General features: G+C 40.2%; 1 protein-coding gene across 1 annotated transcript in view; it reads right to left on the bottom strand.

Annotated features, from left to right (window-relative positions):
- Positions 1-1,980: 1,980 nt before the first annotated feature.
- Positions 1,981-26,286, bottom strand: part of ERBB4 (erb-b2 receptor tyrosine kinase 4) — a 1,211,692-nt gene continuing 1,187,386 nt past the window's right edge. The window contains exons 27-28 of the mRNA XM_040358486.1: positions 8,413-8,710; positions 1,981-6,552 (exon numbers count right to left, since the gene is read on the bottom strand). Of these exons, the coding sequence (XP_040214420.1) occupies positions 6,107-6,552; positions 8,413-8,710 (744 nt within the window). The 3' untranslated portion in view covers positions 1,981-6,106. The remainder of the gene's footprint in view (positions 6,553-8,412; positions 8,711-26,286) is intronic.

Raw genomic sequence — 26,286 nt, forward strand, 5'->3', positions numbered from 1 at the left:
TCAAATCATTACGACGCGTGCGGGGAATCCCTTTGGACGGATGGATCCGGTGAGTCTGTACAGACGAGCGGATCCATCCGTTGGGATGGATTCCAGCAGATGGATTTGTTGAGCATGTCAGCAAATATCCATCTGCTGGAAATCCATCCCAGGGGAGATTTATCCGCGGATAAATATCCGACGGAGTGTACACACCATAGAATCTATCCGCAGAAACCCATTTGATGGGATTTATCTGCGGATAGATTCTATGGTGTGTATGGGGCCTGAGTTGAAAGTTTTGCCAAAGCCTGTCAAATTGGAAAAATTCATAAAAATTGTATTTCAGATCAAGTCGGATAAAGTTCTTCTGTAGGTGTCCTCTGCTCTATACTTGGATGTTTCTGAAATTTGTGTCAGATTTAAGACTTGCTCACACTTGACTAAATTTATAATGCTTAACAAACCCTCCTATAGCGTTAATATGGGCATTAGACTGGCGTTAATAAGCTTTAGTATGGGCGTTAGACTGGTATTTTACAAGCGTTAATGACCAGTTAAAAATGCCCCCAAATGCCCTTTGGGCAGTTTTGAAGTGTTTGCTGAGATTTAAGGCCCATTAAAACGAAAATTAACCGCACTGCAACGGCCTGCCAGAGCATTTGCGAAGCATTACCATGGACTTGAATGGGAGGCATTCAAAGACTTCAAATGCCTCCCGACTCAACATGAGGCTTAAATTTTGAAGCAATGCGACACAAACGCTTAATCTTTTGATAGTGAGAATGATAGTGTCTATGTGTTTTTAACACCTCTCAAATGCCTGCTTTTAATGCCAGCATGAACTTATCCTTACTGTGTCACTGGTAGTAACTCCCAACAATCAAGCAGGAACAGAAAAGGGAGAATGCCAGAAAAATAACCACAGCAGCGTTTTACACGGTTGAATCCTCTACTTATCTCATTATGCTCATTCCTACTGAGAGGAGCTTTATGACTTTTTTTATGACTTCAGAGGCATGTTGGAATGTATGGTCTCTCAACTGTTGATAAGGCATAAGTAAATTAGTCTATCAGTTTTAAAATATGTATTTGTTCTGAACATCACTTCACTGACTGAACCACATTCTTTCAGTTTAATGAACCAGGATAAATCCTAAGGTGGCTATAGACTTCAGAAGGTGGTTAGAACATTTATCAGGCAATTCTTCATGGCATCAACCAGACATGCACCTAAAAGACATCTATTTATCTAAGACCTGTCAGCTATTAAGTGTCTGGAGATCATGCAATGTTATGGATTAGACAACAATCCATTCAGGTCTATAGACATCTTTAACTGCCCAAAAATCCTGCACCTTGCTTAAAATATAAATTTGCTAGGATAATTTTCTATTTTTTTATTGTTAATTTTTTATCTAATTATTGAGCTAGATGGACTATGTAACAGTTATAGGCACAAAGGAGCCAACTTTATATGTTGCTTCTCCAGTCCAGAAAACAATTCATTTTAAATAAAGCTAATGCTTTCAGGCAAGTAGATGACTAAGATAGACACTTAACAAAAAGGTGACAATATAGAGCATTCTAAATAAACTCCATTAGCCATGAAAGTGTGATATTAAAATAGTCAATCGTATTAAGGCTTTGTTTGGAAAAAAAATGTGCTACGAATAAGGACAAGCCTCTAATATTGAATGGTTTAGACACTGGAACAAGGGAAAATATAAAACAATGGAGCGTTTAAATTAAGATGATTAAAATCCGAAATCTCATTATGCGCCTCTTAAAACAGCAGTCAAAAGTATAAGTGATGTGCATGAGTTTATATATTAATCTCGACAGAAGTAACAGAGTGTTGGTAATGTTGTCAACAGGAGGCAATCAAGTTCAGACCCTTTATAAGATATATTGCTGTTACAGATATTTGCATATAGCTTTTATATATATATATATATATATATATATATATATATATATATATATATATATATATATATATTTTATTTGGAATATTAAAACGGTAGATAACATCATCATTACTACCTTTATTTATCATCAGCTTTTTTTATTATGTCCATCTTAGCAAGGGTCACAGGAGCAATAGGCTGAACAGCCCTACCTAGCACCTACTTCCCTCAACAAATCAACCAATGATGGCACAACTGCATTAGATGCAAACACATCTATTATATTTTAACAGGGTACACCTGAAAGATCTCTAATGTGTTTCACAATGAATAGTATATACATTTCAGCTGCAAGCTGAACACACACCTAGTTGTGAATGCGGGAAGTGTGGACCACCCTGAAGCCTGCTTGTTTGCATATGTCCTAGCACCAACTTCACTTTGCTAAACCAAAGTCTTTAGCATTTCCTACTAGATTTCTAGAAAGTCATAAGCCTGCAGGTCTAATGTGCCTTTCAATTGGTTGTTCACCTTGTATCAATATAGAAGCCAGATATTACCATTTTCATTTTAATCTCAATACATTTGGAACTTTTGGCAAAATTATAGAATTGTCACTCTTTAAAGCTTGGTATCAGAGTTCTATTTAGGACTATGGTTGAAAACATGCAATCAAATATATGGTTGATTATAATTTCAGTGAGGTGAGTTGATTCCCTATATTTTAGTCTTTAGGTCTTAGGTATAGGGATCACATCTTTCCCCTATGATCATCAACATTATCATATTAAGAAGGGATTTTCGTTATTTATCAGATGCTTAGCTTTCATATTTAGCTGCCATTCTTACTTAGAGCTGCTCTGTTTAATTCCCACGTGGAAGAATATGCAATCAATCATTGCAGATTCTTCCATTGCTATTTGTATTACTTAGTCGACCCATTTTACAGCAGTACTTGTTAATGCTACATAATATTGTGATATCAGTGCAGAGCATTACTGCACTACATGACTGACATTGATTTCACTGGGTGCACTTAAATTCCAAACACCTTTTAAATGATAAAAAGTATTTGTACCTTGGAATTCCATATTATTCATGTCTAATAGATCCAGAGTGCAAGCCTTTCCAAGGACTTTTGTTGTTTACCCTTAGAAGAGAGAGAGAGAGAGAGTATCTATTATTGAACCCACATGAATCTGTCCGGTGGGAGAGAGATTCCATTTAACCCTTCTGAACAAATCCAATACCCTTTTATCATGGATTCCACTAGTAGTAAGACATTCTTCAAGAAGAATGGTGCTAGGCAGCTGGCAGTGTTAATGCAGAGAAATGTATGCATACATAAATGAGCGTGGAAACCATTGTTTGACACTACCGTATCGTCCCGTATCTTGTCCTCAACATTAATTTGAGATTTGTTTTGAGTATAAGTTGCAGATAATGGGCTCTTCCAATTGTGCCAAAATATATATTGTGTATTGCTCCTTAAATTTCTTCCTTACTCGAAATTAGAATCTACAAAGTATGTATGCAACTCAGGAGCAAAAAGCAGAGTTCTTTTTTCATTGTGAGTCGATATATTTTACAATAATATGGCCATTTCCCGTTACTTTATTTAAATGCAGGGATATTATTTTATTTTATGAGAATGTTAGCTGCAAAACTGCCACAAAGTTACCAGTATCCTCTAAAATCCTCACTCTAGATTGGATTTAAGGAGGTTCTTAGCTACACCATAAAAACATGCAGTTTTAGTTGCCAGCACACAGTCCATTTACTCATGAACTATTTGGCAATTGGAGCATGGATATGATTATTATTTTATGCATCTATGTGATTTTATTTTCACATAGATTCATAAATGTATATGTAACACTGTAATACTACAATACATGTACTCACATTTCTACACAAAGTACAAAGACAGATTGCATGGAAATATGGCATTCATATATGCAAAACAGAGAAAACAAAAAAAAGAACCCAAAAAACAAAACAAAACAAAAACAGAAACATAAAAAAGTGAGGCATACAATATATATTTGTCTGTGCTTCTAATATATTTACCCCCCCCCCCCACAAAAAAAAATGTTTTCATAAAGTAAATTTAAACTACAATGTTGGTAGAACAAAATTTTTACCAAACACAGTTATTCTGTTCATGAAATAGCATTGTTCTCAGTTCCTTTTTTGGAGGAACTCTACTGCTCCATTAAAGAAAGATATACTAGCTGCAACTTTTCATTGTGAGGTTCTTAAAAAGTGAAGCAGCCTACATCAGACCAATCTTTGTCTGTAATACAGTTCATTAACCCCCAAAAGACAGAATGTGGTATACGTTGAATGGAAATATTCATGTCCTCAACCATAAGAGGCAAGCTTCACGAAGACCCATGTAGTACCTACACCATCTCCATTTATATGAGATATACAGATCTCAAAAGTGATAACTAACTGCTGGGCCTGAGTTTTTCAAAGTAGGTATTTCTAATTTTTCCAAAGCAGCTAAACTGATTGATCGCTATGGACACTAACACTAATTTTCATTTTCTCCAGTTCTGATTATTTAGTTACAATGTTTTTCATAACTGAACATTTCAAATTCCCATTATCAGGCAATCTAACCTGTAAAATCCCAACTAACCTGATACATAATGTATAATTCTATAGCTTATACTCAAGAAAAGTACGGTAACCTTTTTTTTTACAGAGAATTGTTTTGGCATGTCCATATTCTTGTGTTTGTCATTTAATTTGCTGGTTGCTTTCATATTGCTTCATTCAAAATCCAAGCAAAAAAACAACTAAAAAAAGTATATAAAAAAACACAACAACAGTCTGTCAAAGGACAAAAATAACCATTTAAGTGCAAAACTGACTTTCTAAAGTCTGCAATTCCCTGCTGCATTAATTTCCATTACAGTTCACTTGTAATTCCCACTGGCTAACTGCTGAAACTTCTTCCTGTTCAAAAATATGCAAGTGCCATCTCCATTTTCAAGTCTTCCTTCTCTCATTGTTGACCAGTCTGTGGTATTTCAGCTGGTGAAGGTACAGAAGAAATATTTAAACAAAAGCATATGGCTACAAACACCTATGTCACATTTACTGCAGGCAAGACTTCAGATCAAGAGGATGGAACTTTGCTCATTTTCTTCTCCAGTATCCTTAGTTAGGCTTTTTCTATTGCCAGTGGTGGAGATGCATTGTATCATGAGATGAATATTTAAACAATGGTGATATGCATATTGGAGGCTATATTCCTTCTTTTATCATACAATGTGATACTGATGAATTCACGGGGGGTTTAATAAATAAAAAATATAAACATTAGCTTGATTTTTGTACATCACTGTTGCTTGCATCTGCTTATTAGGACTTCTTGGACGAATCAGAAAAATAAAGAAATATATCTTATATCCTTTTCCAGCTTATATCCATAGACTGTATACATATTTGAGAACATCTTGAAACTTTAATGGCATGACACATCATCCTCAAAATGGGACAAGTAGGGTTTAGTCTTTCCCATAGACTTTATGATCATCACCAACAAGTCCTTCAAGTATGAAGCAGAAGAACTGTATCGTTTCACCTTTTAGATCCTAACAAATACTCTGGGCAAGATATTTTAACCAAGTTAATATATTCTTATTAAGCTGTAACAAGCAAACCTAAGTTCTGGAGTTCTGGAAAAGAATAAGGATAACAGCATCAACAATTCGAACACCATATCCTCCGAATACTTAAATATTATTGTTATTGATTAGTGAGACCTAGTTGATGGCAGGAACTGGCAGTGGAAGACAGTTTTGAATGGTCTTGAAATAAGAAACAAGTGTTAGGGCTCAAACTCGTTGACATATATGATATGGTAACTTGAGCTGAAAAACTCTGTACTATGTGCTGTAGGAACATAAAAGGCAAGTATACAAAGTACTTCTGCTTCATAGAGCTTCCACCAGTACTTAGTCATTATATGACAGTCAAATGCTGTCCCAATCCACAGAGAGCAAGCTGCCAGTCTGGATACTTCATCAAGTGCTCTCCTCAATAAATAATATTAATACAAAATCTATAGCATTCTTTAACCTTCTTATGTATGTGATCTGGCATGGAGAAGCACACCTGAGTAAGTAAGGTGGCTCTTAAAGAGGGCTCAAAGTATCCAAATAGAATAGGGATTTCTCCCTATTTTCATAATACTGAAAATCCTACACAACAGTGTTCCGGTGCCTGTAGGGAGGAGGGGGAAGGACGGTGCCTGGTTTTAGAGTGAATTCGGTCAGATATTCTGGGTTTTCAGCCACGACTGGCCTGATGCGTCCATTCTGCTTATAAAAGTATTTTGTGCTGTACTCATGCAGGTAATCTGGATGCTGGATGGTGCTCCTAGGTGGCAAGCTATGATTCCAGTATTCTGGGTTATCAAATGCCTTCTTAGCTCTTTCTGGCACAGTAAGTCCATTGTTTTTCAGATATTCAGGATTTTCCTTGGGCTTTGCAAAGGAATTAAGATAAAGGTGCTCATTGACATATTCATCTTCTGACTTTGGCTGCCCACTGGGTCCATTGTGGTATTCAGGATTATCCATAGCTTGAAGGTCGCCATTTTTTCTCCTGGAAACAAAAGGATTCTCTTCCACTGTGCTCAAGTAATCTAAAGTAGAAAACAGATGTTAGGGAAAAAAAAAGTTCAACTAATGATGAATTGCATTATTAGTTATTGTATATTGACTTTAACTCATGTAATTGTGAGACATGTGTGTATACATTTAATTCTTTAGTTGAAACAGTTGGAAAAATAATAATATAATTAGTGTTCATCTGTAGTTCAGTTCTGTACACTCCAGAAATGAAAGAATTATGGGTGAGCAGATGTGTACGTTCTTCTTCAGTCCCCTTAAGCTTAGACTGATGCTCTGTCAAAGCAGTTTTTGTCAGAAAGGCTTGCTTATTTGAAAATACATGTGGGCCCAACAGGGACCCCCCTCTCCACCCTCCCCCATGTGAATATTAGACTGATTGGCTGTCGGGGGTTTATGGAAAGAAGTTCAGTGTGAGCTTCCCCTTCTTTTCTGCTCTTCTTGACACAGGTATAACAATGTTCTTTTAATAAACTAGGGTAAGGTAAGTATATTTACTAAATTGTTTTTCCTTGGTTGTGATACCCTACAATGTGCATGTCCCTATTTGTAAAAGGGATATAATGCTTTTAATCTTTTAGAATTCCATGCAAGTACACAGTGCTTAAAGTGGTTGTAAACCCACTATTTGGACTTTTACCTACAGGTAAGCCTATAACAAGGCTTACCTGTAGGTAAGGAGAATATCTCCTAAACCTGCACGGTTTAGGAGATATTCCCCCCGCAATGCGGGCGGCGCATGCGCAGGGGGGAATCCACGGCTGAAGGACCGGCGTCCGCCGGACCCTGCCGATTTTAAATCTCCCGCGCGCACGCGCGGGAGTGACGTCATCGCCGCTCCAGCCAATCACAGCGCTGGAGCGGCGATACCCGGAAGACACGCCAGAGCAAGATGACATCCTGCTCGGCGTGGACCAGGTAAGTGGTACACACCTCGTTCCGAGGTAAGTATTTCATAATAGGCTAGTATGCGGTGCATACTAGCCTATTATGCCTTTTGCATTGCAGGTTTGGGGAAAAAAAAAAAAGTGTATGCGGTTTACAACCGCTTTAATATAAAATGTACTTTATATAGCCACCCTTTTTGCAGACTGCGTAGTAAAGATAATGCATATATTCATTTTTTAAGGTAATCATTGTATCCAATAATAACAGCTGTTGATCAATTACTAATGACCCTTGAGATGTTAAAACTCCCCCTGCCCATAATTTACACAGGTATGAATGTGAGTGAGATGAGTCAGGTTGATTCTTGATTTTTCAATGTGTTTCACGTTCAATGAGCATTTAGCATTGGATTGGTATACATGTTTGCTTACTGTACTCACTTATTATAATATATTCTAACACAATAAATAAGGAAATATATACAATTTTTACAAATGAAAAGCAACTAAGGTTGACCTTTTACTATATGAAGCAAGATCCTCCTAGTTATGGAAACATCCCTCTCCCCCTGACTCCAAAATGTTAAAAACACCAGGGGGGGGGGGTTATTAAATATACTCACCTTACCCAGCAGTACCTTGGCAAGGGTGATGTCATTCTTTTTCCAGAGAGGTTTCAGGAAATTAAGAATATCTCATATCTCACAAGATGATGCTCCAGCACAATGCAAAAACCTCTTCTTGCAAAATGTGGGCTACTCAGCATTCCTTGATGCCACCCTTGCAGTACATAAATGGGGTGAAGTAGGTCGCTTTAAGAATAATTTATTTTTTTGTACTGCAGAAAATTGGCATGGGAAGGGGGAGATGAGCTCAGTAAGTAAGTGGACTATACTTGTAGTACAAGGTCAGATTCAAACAACAATATAAAGTTTTAACAGATTGCTATTATCCTATGATGTTTCAATGTTAACGTTTGTGACCTACCTGTCTTGGGCTTCTCTTTCATAGGAGTCATGTAACCATCTTCTCCTACTACACCACGTGAGTTGCGCTCTCTTACAAATGCAGTGGGGTCGGCACTATACCTCTGTAGGCTGCTTTCCTCTGAAACCCGTTCTGTGTTTTGTTTACGAAGAGTTCCATTACAGCAAGTGTCTTCAAAGGCTTCTGCAGTGGCACCCTGCACTGTAGGAACCTCTGGTATGGGACACGCAGCTGGTCTGTATGGCAGGGTCACAGATTCTTGAGTGGTATAGCCTCCATCTCTGTATACAAACTGATTCTGTACAATAAAGAAACACAAGTACAATTTTAACATTTCACAACATAAATATTTCAATATCATAATAAACTTTGAACTGTGAAATCTTCAATGTTGAAATGATATATTATAGTTCATATCCATACTGTTGATTATTCTGTAACACCAGCCAAAATATATCACACAATGATAGAAATAGCCACATGCCATAGAATGTAAAGCTGTATTCCAGTCTAGAGATATAGAAAACTTAAATTTTGTTTTATACCATTGTTTTATAACTCCAAACACTTTTTCTGTAGAGGTTTCAGGAGTTCTAAAATGATGTCAGCAAATAAAAAAGAATTTACAGGTTGCATGTAAATGTTACATCTGATATAACATGTTAATACTGATTTTCAACATACTATCAAATATAAACACAATGGAGTTTAAAATCTTATCTACAGTATAAAAACAAATGAGTGCATCCCATAGCAATATTTTATAGTTTAGTTCACTGAAATAAGATCAACAAAAGATGCTGATTGATTCACATAATGAGCTATAAAAATACGACAAAGGTATCTACTGTGTACAAATTCAAAAGTAACTCCACTTCAAGGCCAAACATTTGCATAACCGGAAAAAAAACACTGGACAGAAAGCAATGCATCCGTATTACAGAAATGTTGACAAATCTGTTGCATTTCTACAACAACATAGCAAACTGTGCACATTAACAAATGCAACTGCTACAACTTTATTAATAAATGTCCCTCAATGTGTATGCCTGCTGTTAAAACATTTGTTTATAGTAAAGTACAAATATACTAAACCTATTTATAGAGTTTGTTTTGGTCCATAGAATGTATATAAAATAGCAAATACCATGACAGTAAAAAATAGGACAACCGGTAAAAAGATATGTAAGTAAAGCAGAATTTGATGTGGCTATACAGTAAATTGAGTGACAGATCCACTGGGTGTTTATCATGCTGTTCACTACACGAATCCCTCTAAGCCATTATGCAAAACAGAGGTGATGTGGATAGTAGAAATAGCAAGAGGTGCAATCAGCGCAAAAATATATAAACACGTGTAAATTAATAAATAAATCCCCTCCCCAAATAAATGCAAGCTGAACACTTAAAGCGGTGGTTCCCCTAAAAATAAACTTTTAACATTGCTTTTCCAAAATTAATTACGATTAGAATCGGCTGTTTTTATTAAAAAAAAAAAACGTCCGTACATACCGTTTGATATATTCGTTCCCACTGCCACTTCCGGGTACGATGCTGGCGGTGGGCGTTCCTAATTGATGGACAGGCATCCGACCGACGCATACATCGCGTCACGAGATGCCGAATACGTCGGTGCGGCTCTATACGGCGCATGCGCACCGACGTTCGGCTTCTTTCGGCATCTCATGACGCGTTGTATGCGTCGGTCGGATGTCTGTCCATCAATTAGGAACGCCCACCGCCAGCATCGTACCCAGAAGTGGCGGTGGGAACGAATATATCAAACGGTATGTACGGACGTTTTTTTTTTAATAAAAACAGCCGATTCTAATCGTAATTAATTTTGGAAAAGCAATGTTAAAAGTTTATTATTAGGGGAACCACCGCTTTAAGGAAATTCACAAAATCCCGAAAAGTACATATTATAAAAGGTTAGTGCAGCGCATACAATTCAAATTATGCATTAAAGGTATAAGTGAAAAAACCCAGCAAAAAAACTGAGCCAAAAAGTCAATCAAAATCAAAATTAAACATGAATAATAGTCCAAAGAATTATGTGACGAACAAATTCCAGAATCCGCTACAAGATTCACCACTGACGTAGATTCCAAACAATAAGTGATCCCTCCACCACTATAGGATTGGCCACTCTCACCTTAAGGCATGGACTCCTGTGTTACCAGGTAGTCATGCAAGCAGATAACATAAATGCAGATACACCTGATGGCAAATTGTCTTATCAGGTCCCTCAGTAGTCCGCAGGATAATATACCATGTATGGAAGAAAAATAGATCTAAGTGCTCTCCGTTTCAAAAATGCTAAAATTTATTGGATAAGCATAAAACTACTCACAAAGATCCGAACGATCAGTAGCATAAAATAAACAAATAACAGGTTTGTTTCACGAAAGGATGGGAGCGAGCGAAGTCTGTGTGCTCTAAAAGACCCCCGATCCCTCCTTTGCACTTCAAAGTATTCATTTTGCCAAAAAAAGGCGATTCTGAATATTGTGTACTTTTTTAAATGCGGCGCCATTGGCAGCCGAGAAACATGACCTCGCTTCCGTGTTTTCAATGCAGACACTGAATCAAAGCCATTTACAGCTTTGTTTCAGAGTGCGCCTGGACGATTGAGGCGCAGGATCATGGATCGGGTCTCCCGGTGGGACGGGAGGCCCGGTCAGAGCGGCGAGAGGCGGCGGGAGGGGGGGTGTCCCCTCCCGCTCCTCCGGCATAACAACCGAGTGGCTTTTAGCCACATCGGTTGTTATGTTTGGATAGCCGATCGCCGGCTCTAAACAACGGTACCAGGATGATGCCTGCAGCTGCAGGCATCATCCCGGTATAAAACCCGAAAACCGAGGACGCGTTCGCTCGGCGTGAAAGGGTTTAAGATCGTTCTCAATTATAACATCCAGCACAGACAGTTTGAAAAAATAGTGGGTAAACATTGGGAGGTCTTAAGAAAACATAAGGTCTTGGGACCTGTCCTTCCCCCACGTCCTCTTTTTATTTATAAAAAGGCACCCACTCTTAGGCCCCGTACTCACGACCAAACATGTCTGCTGAAACTGGTCCGCGGACATGTTTGGCCGTGTGTAGGCCCGAGCATGTTTGGCCGTGTGTAGGCCCGAGCGGACCATTTTCGGATGGATCGGACAGGTTTCCAATGGACAACTGGTTCCTGGACTTGCTTTAAAACAGTCCGCTGGAAACCTGTCCGCCCGGACATGTACGGTCGTCTGTACAGACCTACCGTACATGTCCTGCCACCCGCCATCCCTCGCATGCGTCGAATGACTTCGACGCATGTGTGGAAGCATTTTAAAGGCAGGCCGCCCACGTCACCGTGTCATTGTCGCGGCGACACCACGTCATCGACGCGGCGACACCGCGGACACGCCCCGCGTATTGTTTACGCGCGGACCTCTGTTCGATGGTGTGTACAGCCATCGAACAGAAGTCCCCGGGCAGACATGTCCGATGAAAACGGTCCGCGGACCGGTTTCATCGGACATGTCTGCTCGTGAGTACTCGGCCTTAGAGACGCCATAGCCCCAGGTGTTATTGACCCACCTGTTTTCAAGGAGAACAGAATTTTTTCTTTTCTCTCAGGCTTCTACGCTTGTGGGCGCTGTCAAGCGTGCAAACAATGTACGTTTAACAATAAGAAACGCAAAGAGTTCACTTCCTTTTCCACCAAAAAGTCCTACACTATTAAAAATCTTATACTATCTGTATGGCTGAATTTGCATTGCACGAACATCGCATTTGATTTGCACTGCAGTGTGGTGCGAATAACATGCAATCTTGCACCACGCAACAGTGTGAATCGGCCCTTATACAGATTTCTGCTGGCAGTTACACAGGGCTAATGCAAGCAATAAAGACAATAGCCTTAAACCTTTCTATTCATGCAGCAAAGTCTTGATAAAGGTGTATGAACATGGACCTAAGACAACTGAGCATAGTAGGTTTCCAAAGGGAACTATTAATAAAAAATAGATTGGCCTAATGAAAATGTCGATTGCAAAAATTGCAAGGAACTGTCAAAAGATTCTTGCTGATTTGAAAACGAGTCATCTAATGTGGCTTATAGCTTTTACCATAATATTTTAATAAAGCATTGGCAGGGCCACAAGTAAAATGATAAGGAGGTTGCACCTGCCCTCCTATACGGGAACCAGAGCACTGGAACCAATCTCCCCTATGGCCCTCTCTGTGTTTGCAATGCTTTCATTTGTGAATGAACATGGAGTCTCCGTACAGAGAGCTCCCTGTTCATTCACTCTGCATATTAGGCTGCAGAAAAAGGATTGAGGAATTTATCTGTTTACCTGATCTTTTTCTTAAAAATGAGACGTTGGGTGTCTGCTTAGACCCATGATGTTAAAAAAAATAACAATAAGAAAAATAACAATAATTAAAGGCTCATCCTCACAGATATTCTGATTGCCTGAATGAGTGGTTTGTTCATGCGGTTGGAGCCCCCTGTTGTGCTTGGTTCACTGTTTCTGTCAGCTAGGCTGTATGGACCCTGTGATTTCTAACAGAAGCCCTGAGCATGGGTAGGGATAGCAGAAAGTGAAGCTGTTCAGCTGGCCAATGATATAAATAAGGACAAAAAGGAATGTGTTATATCTTGCAAATTAAAATTAACTGGCAGATGATGCAGCAAAGCAAACTTTGAGCACGTAGATAAAGTGTCACTTTAAACATTTGCTTTATTTGAAACATTTTGCATATTACACTATTGAGTTAATAATGCCCGTTCATAGCATAGCCACATACATTACTACATGTCCTGCTCTACCAGCCTGTGGCAGAGTTCATACTTATAAGCCTGACCAAGCGGAACTAATTGCTGAACATCTGTAAGGCTGTATGTCTACGGTTTTCAGTCCACTGAAGTACAAGATCCACAATTCAGTTTGAAGTTTGGTTGGAGGTTTTACGTGTTTTTCAATTACTGTTTACGGGTTACTACCAGTAACCCATTTGTGGTGTGCAGGGAAAAGCAAATTTAAATAGATAATTTTCCGTATTATTTTGTGATTTAGAGATGTATCACTTTGCTTAAAAGCTATTTTAAAATTGTATTGATTGGCAAGCAATCAATGGACTGCCAGAGGCAATCGTAAACTGCTGTGATCTGAAATCTTTCCCTCTCTAGCGAGCAACTAAACCTCAATATAACAGGTTGTTTATTAAATATGAGTGTTTTTTAACTAGAGGTTATCCTACCACACAGCTAAAAGTACAGTGGAAAAGTGGTGCCTAGGTTTAACAAGAATATGTTCACTAAACCAAAAGATAATATGTAGATAAGCTTGCCAGGTCAGATAGTTTTCAGGCTTTATTTCATTACAGAGAATCAGTCACTTCAGGTGAAATTGACAGAACAACCCCCAGTTGCAAAACTCACCTACTTTATCACCCCTCTAACCCAGTCCTGTGTCAGAGCTGAGAATTCAAACCTTATGTATACCTGGATTGTGTCAGTGCTTCCTCCTCACAGATAGTGTCAGGACCTGGGGGTCCAATCGCTGGCCCATTTTCCAGAACAGTGGCCGCTCTGGCCTTTCAATTGGGGTTTCTTTCTGATTTGGGCTGCAATGGACTGCCTTCCACTGTCCATTTTGGGTTTCTTATTCTGATAGAGAACTGGTGTGTATTCCTTGGTGGAGCTCTGAGGAAGGGGGCCTGTTCCCCAAAACGTGTAAGCTTTTCCACCTGCTTGAGCAGGGGTCTCAAACTGGCGGCCCTCCAGTTGTTGCAAAACTACAAGCCTCATGGGGCATTGCAAGGCTGACAGTTACAAGGATGACTCCCACACGCAGAGGCATGATGGAACTTGTAGTTTTGCAAAAGCTGGAGGGCCGCCAGTTTGAGCCCCCTGCCATAGAGTCACCCGTCTCACCAGTTGAAGCATTGTATAGGACATTCTTTTATTTCCACTTTGTGAGTATAACACTAAGGCCCAGATTCACGTAGGAGATACGACGGCGTATCTCCAGATACGCCGTCGTATCTCTGAGTCTGAGGCGTCGTATCTTGGCGCCTGATTCAAAGAATCAGATACGCCAGAATTTGTATAAGATACGACCAGCGTAAGTCTCCTACGCCGTTGTATCTTAACTGCATATTTACGCTGGCCGCTAGGGGCGTGTACGCTGATTTACGCCTAGAAATATGTAAATCAGCTAGATACGCCTATTCACGAACGTACGACCGGCCGTCGCAGTACAGATACGCCATTTACGTAAGGCTTTTTCCGGCGTAAAGTTACCCCTGCTCTATGAGGCGTAGATGAGGCGTACCAATGTTAGGTATGGACGCCGGAACAGCGTAAAATTTTTCACGTTTTACGTTGTTTGCGTAAGTCGTTCGCGAATAGGGCTGGGCGTCATTTACGTTCACGTCGAAAGCATTGGCTTTTTGCAGGTTAATTTGGAGCATGCGCACTGGGATACTTTCACGGACGGCGCATTCGCTGTTCGGAAAATGTGTAATTTACATGGGGTCACAATAAATTTACATAACACATGCCCACATCTTCCACATTTGAATTAGGCGGGCTTACGCCGGCCTATTTACGCTACGCCGCCGCAACTTTGGTTTGTGAATACTGCACTTGCCTGTGAAAGTTGCGGAGGCGTAACGCAAATAGGATACGTTACGCCCGCACAAAGATGCGCTCTCCTACGTGAATCTGGGCCTATGTGCTTTCATTGTAATGTTATGTGCTTTCAATAAATGTTTTTTGTGGTCATGCACTGGGTGTTTGCGCCATCTTGTGTACATTTTTTCAGTCCTCGGTGGCCCTTGTCTGATCTCTCTTGGCAGGACTGCAGACTTGTCAATTGTCCCTGGCATTAGGATAGGCACCACTGCCTGTTTTTAACTTTGTCGACTGTTGTTAAACAATTCATTTCTACATAACATAAGTAACTCTGTTCTACTAATATACACCCCTGAAGAAAGAAAAAATATGTTTCTGAAATGCTGATCATGTCTGTGTTTGGTCTCGGCATATGTATTGTGACACCTATCAGGACATGGTAGAACTTTAGTTACATGTTTTTTATGGTCTGTATATTGTAGATGCATCAACCAATACACCAGCTGCCTTTTGGTTTTATGTTTATGTCTAATAAAATTAACATTGTGATTTTTTTTTACTGCTGTCAGTATAATATGAAGCTATATTTATATTTTTTACTCATGTATTTGGCCTAAAAAGTCCCATCAGCTGGTTTCCTTTTGCTCTTTAGTTTGTTGTGGGATGTTGGCCTACCTTTTCTCCTGACCTGATTCCTTCCTTTTCCCTAATACAAGCATTGCATTTTGACAGGAGGTCACATGAACCTTCATAGCCAGAAGGACCAGGTATTTAACAATGCCTTCAATAGGCCAGCAGAACAACCTATAACTGTCATAAAAGAGCAAAGTTACATATTTTGTAATATAAGGACTTTTGGTGCACCAACCCTGGAGGTAATCCAACAACAGATGGATGTGTGCAATGGACAATGCAAGTTCTTCTTCCATTTCTTCTCACAGTTCTAAAAATCCATTTAACCACTTGAAGCGGTGTTCCGACGAAAAATAAATAAAAATAAAAGTCAGCAGCTACAAATACTGCAGCTGTTGACTTTTAATATATGGACATTTACCTGTCCAGGGCACCCACGATGTCGCCACCCAAAGCCAATCTGTTCCTCGGCTCTCAGATGGAGGCATTGCCATCTTCAGTAAGGGAATCAGGAAGTGAAGCCTCACGGCTTCACTTCCTGGTTCCCTACTGCACATACATGAGTCGCGCTGCTTGATTTCACTGGTCCCAGAAGACAGCTGGGGGGGCGGACATGGCATAGATTGCCGCGGATACTAAGGCGATCTATGCCAAGAAGTTGGAGCAAATACCTGGATTAAACAGGGCACCCCCTTCCCCTGAAAGGTGCCAAATGTGACACCAGAAGGGGATAATCCGAAAAGTGGAAGTTCCATTTTTGGGTGGAACGCCGCTTTAAGGACCAGGACTATTTTTCAAACTTGTTACAATCATTTTTTTGCTAGAAAATTACTTAGAACCCCCAAACATTTTATATATTTTTTTTTCAGACACCATAGAGAGAAAAATGGTGGTCATTGCAATACTGTATGTCACACCGTATTTGCGCAGTGGTCTTACAAGGGCAATTTTTGGGGAAAAAATACACTTTTTTAAATTAAAATATAAGACAACAGTAAACTCAGCCCATTTTTTTTTGTGAAAGATGATGTTACGCCAAGTAAATTAAAACCCAACATGTCATGCTTCAAAATTGCGTCTGCTCGTGGAATGGAGACAAACTTTGACCCTTAAAAATCTCTACAGGCGACATATAAAAATGTCTACAGGTTACCCATTTTGAGTTACAGAGGAGGTCTTTTGCTAGAACTATTGCTCTCACTCTAATGATTGCGGTGGAACCTCACATGTATGGTTTGAACACCGTTCTTATATGCTGATGCGACTTGAGTATGCGTTTGCTTCTGCACGCAAGCTCGACTGGACGGGGAGCTTGTTTTTTTTTCTTATTTATTTAACTTTTTATTTTTTTATAAAACAGGACCTCTTTAATGTTAGAATTGGGGTCAAAAAGATCTCATATTACCCATTTACACTTAAATGCAATAAAAAATAAATACAATTTTTTCAAAACAAAAAAAGTCCCCTTTAAGACCATTTGGCGGAATTGACGTTTGACATTGCTTCCATCATCCAATGGTTTGGAGCCGAGTGGGGGCCATCTTTCCCTCCCTTGGCTCAATGCTCCTTAGAGGAGAACATTGGATCTCCACAGGTAAATGGTGGAGCTGGCCGGAGCACAGCGGGAGGGGGGGCACCTCTCCCGCTGCTGATAAAAGTGATCTTGCAGCGAATCCGCCTCGGAGACCACTTTTATCAGAAAGAAGACCGCCCCGCCTAAATACTATAGTAATAGATATCTGGTGCCATAATCACGGTATTCTATGTCAAAGTACCAACACATACAGATGCATACTAGCACATAATGATATTACTTTGCTACTTTGCTTTACTTAATGTGACAAAGTTGGTGACGAATACATTTTACACAATTTATTACCACTGTTTATTATGTCAGATTTATCTAAAGGTTTAAATAGGTTAAGGTTACAATTCCACATTTCTTAATAAGCAGCAATTCTATGTCCATATGTGTTGCCTAAATGTGTCAGGTATAGTTTTATATTTTTTTTCTTCTAGAATGGATGTGCTCCTTATCCATATGACACCTCACATGACACTGACAAAGATTAATAGGCACATTTCTTAGTGAGCATGAAAGCATGCTACGCCACCTGTTCACACATCACAGGGACTAAACACACACACAAAGTAAAAAGAAAATTTATCTTTTGTTAGCATTTTCTGTGGTTTCAGTACATAGAAGTAGATTGCCAGGACTCCAAAGGCACATTGAGTGTGCCAAATATACATACATACGGTATTGCCTATATCAAATAAGCAGAACTGTAACTCCCATCATATATTTACTGAGCACATACAGTATTATTACAAGTACATACAGAACTGCTCTTTGGATAGTTGATTGTACTGCAATGCTGTACCCAAATAAAATTGATGTCCTTTTTTTTCCCACAAATAAAGCTTTTATATGGTGGTTTTTGATCACCTCTGCGGTTTTTATTTTTTGCGCTATAAACAAAAAAAGATTGACACTTTTGAAAGAAAAACAAAATGTTTTACTTACTGCTTTAAAACATATCCAATAAAAAAATCTAAATGTCTTTATCAATTTAGACCAATATGTATTCTGCTACATATTTTTGATAAAAAAAGTCCCAATAAGCTTAAATTTATTGGTTTGCTAGTAATAGCGGCGATCTGCGAATTATAGCGGGACTGCAATTATGCGCCGGACAAATCGAGCATCTAACCGACACTTTTGACACTTTTTGGGGACCAGTGACATTATTACAGTGATCAGTGCTAAAATAATATGCACTGTTACTGTACTAATGACACTGGAAGGGAAGTGGTTAACATCAGAGGTGATTAAAGGATTAAATGGGTTCCCTGGGAGTGCTTTCTAACTGGGGGGGGGGGGTGCTTAGCAGAAACACAAGATCTCCATCTTCTCCTCTCACAGAATGGTGATCTGCCTTGTTTACATAGGCAGACCACCTTTCTGCTTTTCTCAGGAATGATCGAGTGTGCCAGGCCTGCTGAATGGCGCCCCCTGTGTCCAATCACAGCAGGAGTGGGTCGCCGGGGGCGTGTGTGCGCACCCCAAACCCGGAACTAGAAATCACATACAGGTACGCAATTCCGCCAGGACAGCTGCCCTGCCGCAGTATATCTGTTTGGGGTAGTCCAGAAGAGGTTAAAGGGGTTGTAAACCCTCATGTTTTTTCACCTCAATGCATCCTTAATGCAGCGACCGGCCCCTAACCCCCCTGTTTTACTTACCCGAGCCCTGTATTTCCCTCTGCGAGGTCGCGCTGTCCCTCTCTCCATGGGGTCCTGGCTCTTGATTGGATAGTTTGGATACATTGGCTCTGGCTGCTGTCAATCAAATCCAATGACACGGGCATCAGGGGCGGGGCCGAGTCCGGCATTTGTATCTATGGACGCAAATGCTGGACTTGGCAGCGCGCCCGCAAGGTAACTCCCGTGAGAGTGCCTCCCCTATCAGGTTATTTGATCCGCGAAAGGATGTTCGGGGTCACTCTGTGCAAAACAAGCTGCACAGTGAAGGTAAGTATGATATGTTAGTTATTTAACCACTTTAATACAGGGCATTTTCACCCCCTTCCTGCCCAGACCAATTTTTAGTTTTCAGCGCTGTCGCAATTTGAATGACAATTGCGCGGTCATGCAACACTGTACCCAAATGACATTTTTATGTTTTTTCCCCCACAAATAGAGCTTTCTCTTGGTGGTATTTGATCACCTCTGTGGTTTTTAGTTTTTGCGCTATAAACGCTATAAAAAAGAAGAGTGACAATTTTGAAAAAAAAAATTTTTTTTTTTACTTTTTGCTATAATAAATATCAAAATTTTTTTTAAAAATATATTTTTTTCTTCAATTTAGGCCGATATGTATTCTTCTACATATTTTTGGTAAAAAAAAATCGGACACTTTTGACACATTTTTGGGACCATTCACATTTATACAGTGATCAGTGCTGCAAAAATCCACTGATTACTGTGTAAATGTGACTGGCAGGGAAGGGGTTAACACTAGGGGGCGATCATTGGGTTAATTGTGTGTCCTAGGGAGTGATTCTAACTGTACAGGGTGGGGACTCACAAGGGGAGGAGACCGATTAGTGTTCCTCTGTACTGGGAACACACCATCGGTCTCCTCTCACCTGACAGGACGCAGATGTGTGTTTACACACACAGATCCACGGTTCTACTGTGTTCACGGGCAATCGCAGGTGCCGGGCAGATGGCGGGGAAGCCCAGGACGTCATATGACGCCCGCCAAGGATGGGAGATCCCTCCTGCGGACGTCATATGACAAAAGGTGGGTAATGAAGTGGTTAAAAAAATTGATCAATATTTATAGGTGGATTCAAGTACATCTGCCTAAACTTGCGGCGGCGTAGCTTAGCCTGTTTAGGCTACGCCGCCGTAAGTTAGTTAGGCAAGTACATGATTCTCAATGTACTTGCCTGCTAATATACGGCGGCGTAGCCTAAAGTGGGCGGGCGTAAGGGCGCCGAATTCAAATGTGTTGGAGGGGGGCGTGTTTGATGGCAATGAGGCTTCACCTCACGTTTTTTACGTTTTTTTTCACTGCGCATGCGCCGGGTGCGTACATTTCCCAGTGTGCATTGCGGCTACGTACGCCGCACGGGCCTATTGATTTCGACGTGGACGCAAACAACGTAAATCCCGATTCGTGGACGACTTACGCAAACAACGTAAAAAATTTGAATCTCGCGGCGGGAACGGCGGCCATACTTTAACATTGTTATTCCACCTAATAGGTGGAATAACTTTAGGCCTGCTAATGCCTTACGGAAACGGCGTAAATCGACTGCGGCGGCCGGGCATACGTTCGTGAATTGGCGTATCCCCTCATTTACATATTTTATGCCCACTGCAATGGAAGCGCCACCTAGCGGCCATCCAAAATATTGCAATCTAAGATAGGACGGCGCAAGCCGTCGTATCTTAGATATGTTTAAGCGTATCTCTGTTTGAGCATACGCTTAAACATAGGTCGGCGTAGATTCTGAGTTAGGTCGGCTTATCTGAGTCGGCCTAACTCTTCCTGAATCTACCTATTAGTATTTAGGCATATGTTTGTTGAGTGGCTGCCTTTAACATATGTAGAATATGCCTGATGAGCTGTTGTAATATCTTTACAACCGAAACAACAAAAGATTCCAATTATTAGATAATCTCTATGTTGCCTAGTGTTAAATACATAAATTCTAAATGGTATTTGAGCTGAAGAATATTACCAGTCAACCTTAAATTCAGCAACGTATGCATTGTATACAATATGGGTGCTGTTAATAGGTTATTCCATTCCAAGGGTTTACCAGCTGTGAAGGACCAATTCTCTTATTTTGTCATTAACACTAGTACATTATTCAGAGTGCAGAATCAATGACAGCAACAAAGCAAATTGGAATTGTAAAAGGTAGATCATCTCAGCCCTAGAACACTATTTTTGTTTTATTGCAGAGTTCCAATTCAATAAATAGCAGCCTAAGACTTAAACTATAAAGGCAATGTCCAAAGTGTACCAACCCATATGCAAGACTTTGACCTAAACTGGTCTGGACAAACAAAAAAGTTTCTTTTACGACCCCTATACCTGTTCTATAAGTTAAGGAGACTGCTTCTATCAGTTCAGTGTGCAGAGAGTTAAACACTGCTGTGAGTTAACAGCTTTGTCCTGTAGAGTAGTAATTAGTGTTTTTGCCACAGCTTTTGATGACTTGCTGACCTACAGCCTGGGCCCAGCATCAGAAAGCAAATGACTGATTGATTCAATTACTGTGCTGTCTTCTTATTCTCTATCCCTTCTGTGATGGTGCTGGACACTCTATATTAATGATGTTCCAGACCGTTCCTTTTACGTTTCTCCTTATAATAAACTGTTTGATGTCTAATGTTATTTATGCTGTACGTATGAAGACACCCAAACGTCAGGGTGTTATGGTAATCATGTGGTATGCTTCACTAATTAATATTCCCAGGGTATTGGAAGCTTCTGTTCCACTCACCTTCTAGTTTAAAAGACTCCTTTTCAAGATTAAGTAAGAAACTGATGCTTTTAAATTCATTTTATTTTCTTATCAAGCTTTAAAGTTTTGTTATTGCCATTTACTGCTGCAATATGTTGACATCATATAAATATAGGCTTATAAAGTCATAAAAGAAAAGTGATGTGACTATGGGTACAGAATAATCAGTAATGGTTTAGTTTAATATCATGTTTTTTCATTCATTAATGGACTGCATTTCCTGCCATAGAATATTACTGATACAAAACGGCCAGTGACAAAAAACATCTTCAGAGCTCTTAGCTCCGCAAATGTCAGAGAGCACAGAAGTATCAGATCCTGATGAATCAGGTTAGAAAAGGTTGAGAGCGTTTTGATTTGCGAGCAACTTTTTTTTAATTTCTGACTCGGTTTGCGAGTGTTGACTCACAAGATGGGAAGAATTCAAACTAAACAGGCCTGCAGTACCTAATTTGGCCTGAGGTACGAGGGCGCAGGAGCCGAGCAGAGCCGAAAATAGGCCTGCAGTACCTCATTTGGCCTGAAGGGGGCGCAGGAGCCGAACATTGGCCTGCAATACCTCATTTGGCCTGAGGTACGGGGGCAGGAGCCAAGCCGAAGTGTCCTCAGGCCTTTTCGGCCGTTTTCGATGCTCTCTGGCGTCCCCCCACCTCTGGCCGCATTCGGCATTGCATCCCATGGAAGTCAATGCGGAACAAATTATTTTAGTTTCCATTGACTTCAATGGGAAAACTCGCTTTGATATGTGAGTACTTTGGATTACGAGCATACTCCTGGAACAGAGTATGCTTGTAATCAGAGGTTCAACTGTAATAGGTAAGCTACTAATGACTTGGATATTATACACTGATAAATAAATTATAACTGATAAAATATCGATATTTTGATGGATGAGCTGGAAGTTTCAATAAAACTACTCACTTATTAAATGAGTATTCATGTACCTGGACATACGCTTGGTTAGATAATGAGCAAGGAACATAGAAAATGAAGGTGTGGAAATGGGAAATTGTATTTTAAGGGCAGTAGAGAGCTTTCAGATTTCAGTCAGTAAGCTAAATGTCATGAATATGTAATAAAGTCTGGCAGCTTACCTGATCTCCATGTGTTCATTAGAGGCCTGACCCTCCTTCTGAATGTCTTTTATCACCTTCCTCCCTGTATTGCTCCACCCTAGGCCATCCCAGGAAGCCTATATTAACCACTGCACTGCTAGTCTGCTTTGCTGTTCAACCGTGATGTTAACTTTAGTTCCTGTCTGCAGTGTGCTACGATTATCTTCCTGTGTAGCATTTTTGGCTCGTCCCTGACTTCTCCTGTTTGCCTGTGATCCTGACCTTTTGCCTGTCCCTCGATTACCCTTGTCTGCCTGTTGCCCTGACCACGGCGTACCTATCACTACCGCTTGTCCTGCTTGCTGCTTCCCCTCTCTCCCTGCGGAGCGTGACCTAGGGGATCCCAGGGGTCGCTACCTGGATCCAGCTGCATCGAAGGCCATCCTCACCACTAGAGGCTCTGGTGAACACAAAGCTGGATCTTAGACTCTGCGCCCTTGGTGATCTTGGGTTCACGCTTCCTCTCTAATCGCAGCAGTCGGCCATAGGGTTCACTACCCTGTGGTGTATCCCTGACCCCAACGGGGTGCACTTGTCACCTGGCCACAGGTGACCCGACACTAAAGTGTTACACCGCCCTTCCTCCGAACATGATACTGTAAGGTAAACCAGCAAATAAATGTTAAATTGTCTATGAAGAGAATGTTTAGCCACTTGAAGATACTTGGATATACCTTCAGAAATGTACATTACTTTTCCAAGAAGGGCTAAATCCAGTGGTGCTTTAAAAAGCAAACATTTTCTCCCCCTTCTACAGCCACAAACTGACCTTGCTAACACTACAAATGCTTACTGGTGAGTGGAGCTACCCATCATGGAGATGGTCCATTCAGAAGAGCGTAGGCAGCTCAAGACTAAACCAAATATGTTAAGAAGTGTAGAAATCCACCTTTTAGAACAACCTGGATCTCCAAGGGCTCTAATGATTACACATAAAGATATGCACAGGCACTTCTGTGTGGCTTCATGTCATTCCTATAGACAGTTTTCCAGGTTTTTAAAGTGCCAGGTCTACTTAGCATGTACTGTTAAAGAGGGGCGGTTCAATCATTTAAAGCCTCACTTCAATAAAGTGTTTGTCAAGCCCCATTTTTTTTGTACTAGTTTTGGATAGAATGGGGAAGAATTAGAACTCTTGTTGGGTTTTTACTACCATCTGGGGTTGCATTAAAACAGTTTACCCTCATTTTCTGCACTGCTGATAACAGTTTCACCAGATAGGCAGGGAGTTTGGGCTGGCCATACATGGTTTGAATTTCAGCCGGTTCAGCAGGAACCTTCAGAGATTTAAACTGATAATGGGCAGGCTGAATGTACCAAGTTGATTGATTGATCAACTAAGGTACAATCAGCTTGCCGAATCCACTTGCGATTATTACCAGTGGCTGCTACAGCTACTAGCGATAATCACTGTTATTGCAGGAAAGAAATGTGTACTGCGTATGAACAGCTTTAGAGTTTTTTTAGTCTAATGTTGTTTGAAGTCTGGCCTGTTTTCTAAAAAAAGCTGACAAGGATGGATTGTTGTGGGAAATGCTGCCATAAACCCCAATAGAAAAGAACAGTAAGGCCGGCCATACACAGTTTGAATCTCAGCCAGGTTTAGCAGGAACCCCCCTCACCGGGAGCAGACAATTGCTCGGCAGGAGGAATTCCCCTGTTAGCACTGTCTGTGTTGATGGAGGAATCATGCAAATTTATTTTGAAAATTGCACTGTGTATGGCCTGCCTTATTCACAATTATTCACAATTGTTTTAAAGTACTGCCTACAGTAGTTACCACGTACTAATAAATGGTCCATGTCCTGTATGGTATCTTAACCACACCGTCCCTGTTCTTCACTGTGGCAGTGTCATTGATCGTCTGTTCCCTGATATAGGGAAAGACGATCAATGACGTCACATGTCCAGCCCGCCCCCCTACAGTGAGGTCACACTCAACCCCTTCAGCGCTCCCTAGTGGTTAACACCCAAACTGCAATTGTAATTTTCACAGTAATCAATGCATTTGTATAGCACTTTTTGCTGTGAAAATGACAATGGTCCCAAAAATGTGTAAAAATTGTCCGATGTGTCCGCCATAATGTCGCAGTCACGAAAAAAAACGCTGATCACCGCCATTAGTAGTAAAAAAAACAACATTAATAAAAATACAATAAAACTATCCCCTATTTTGTAAACACTATAAATTTTGCGCAAACCTATCGATAAACGCTTATTGCAATTTTTTTAATATTTTTAAAATATGTAGAAGAATTCGTATCGTCTTAAACTGAGGGAAAAAAAACTTTTTTATATATATTTTTGGGGGGATATTTATTATAGCAAAAAGTAAAAAATATTTTTGTTTATAGCGCAAAAAATAAAAACCGCAGAGGTGATCAAATACCACCAAAAGAAAGCTCTATTTGTGGGAAAAAAAGGACGCCAATTTTGTTTGGGAGCCACGTTGTACGACCGCGCAATTGTCAGTTAAAGCGACGCAGTGCCGAATCGCAAAAAGGGGCAAGGTCCTTAACCTGCATAATGGTCCGGGTCTTAAGTGGTTAACCGCATCTAAATAAATGCTGCTATTGGGAAGAGTAAAGATACACTTTGCTATTGACAGATTTTACTCCAAAGAAGTTAGGTATTTGATTTATTTATAAGGGTCAGTAACAAAGCAAAGCAATACTGGTGCTGCTAAAGTGGCTACATGCATCTATGATTTCTAAATTCTCAAAAGGACTCCAGGCAAAGCACAAAATGCAGTCATACATATGTAAAGTAAATAGCTGTTTAACTGAGTGTGCAGTTTTTGCTTATGAAAGCGTTGCCGGAGAGAAAAAGTTCCGCAGCATTTACATTTTAGGCCTTTAGTAGGTAATGAAGTCTGTTTCCAAAAATGTATGCATGTAGCGGATAGGGATGAGTGAACCCTGAAACATTTGGTTCACAGGAGGTTCAGTGAACCTAGCAAAAAGCCTGCTAAACCCAAACATATCACTATCCCCATTAAAGTCTATGGGTGCCTAATCTGTTATTTATTTTTTTTCCTTGCCTTTTCATGTCCTATTTGCAAGCTTTTGTTAAAAAAAGGAGGTAGCTGATCACTTTTTTAGGGAACTTGTACCAATGTTCTTTAAAAGCAGCTTAAAGGGCAACAAAAATACACAAATCCTCTAAATAATATGCCTTGGAAATGCATTAACCTTGCATGTGTAGTTGCAGAAGTATGATGTATCCCTTTAAAAGTGATTTTCCGACAACAAATGTGTGATGGCAGGATTTTGTCAAAAAATCAGGCCGTTTGTATGCTCCATTGAACAATTGTTGCTGGAATTTCCGACAACAAATGTTTTATAGCATGCTTTCAAATTATCCGACAACAAATGTGTCTTGTCGGATTATCCAAGTCCAAAGTACAAACACACATGCTCCGAACCAATGCTAACCATAAGAAAACATTAGCAGAAGT

Source organism: Rana temporaria, chromosome 6 (assembly GCF_905171775.1).
Source record: "Rana temporaria chromosome 6, aRanTem1.1, whole genome shotgun sequence".
Taxonomy (NCBI): domain Eukaryota; kingdom Metazoa; phylum Chordata; class Amphibia; order Anura; family Ranidae; genus Rana; species Rana temporaria.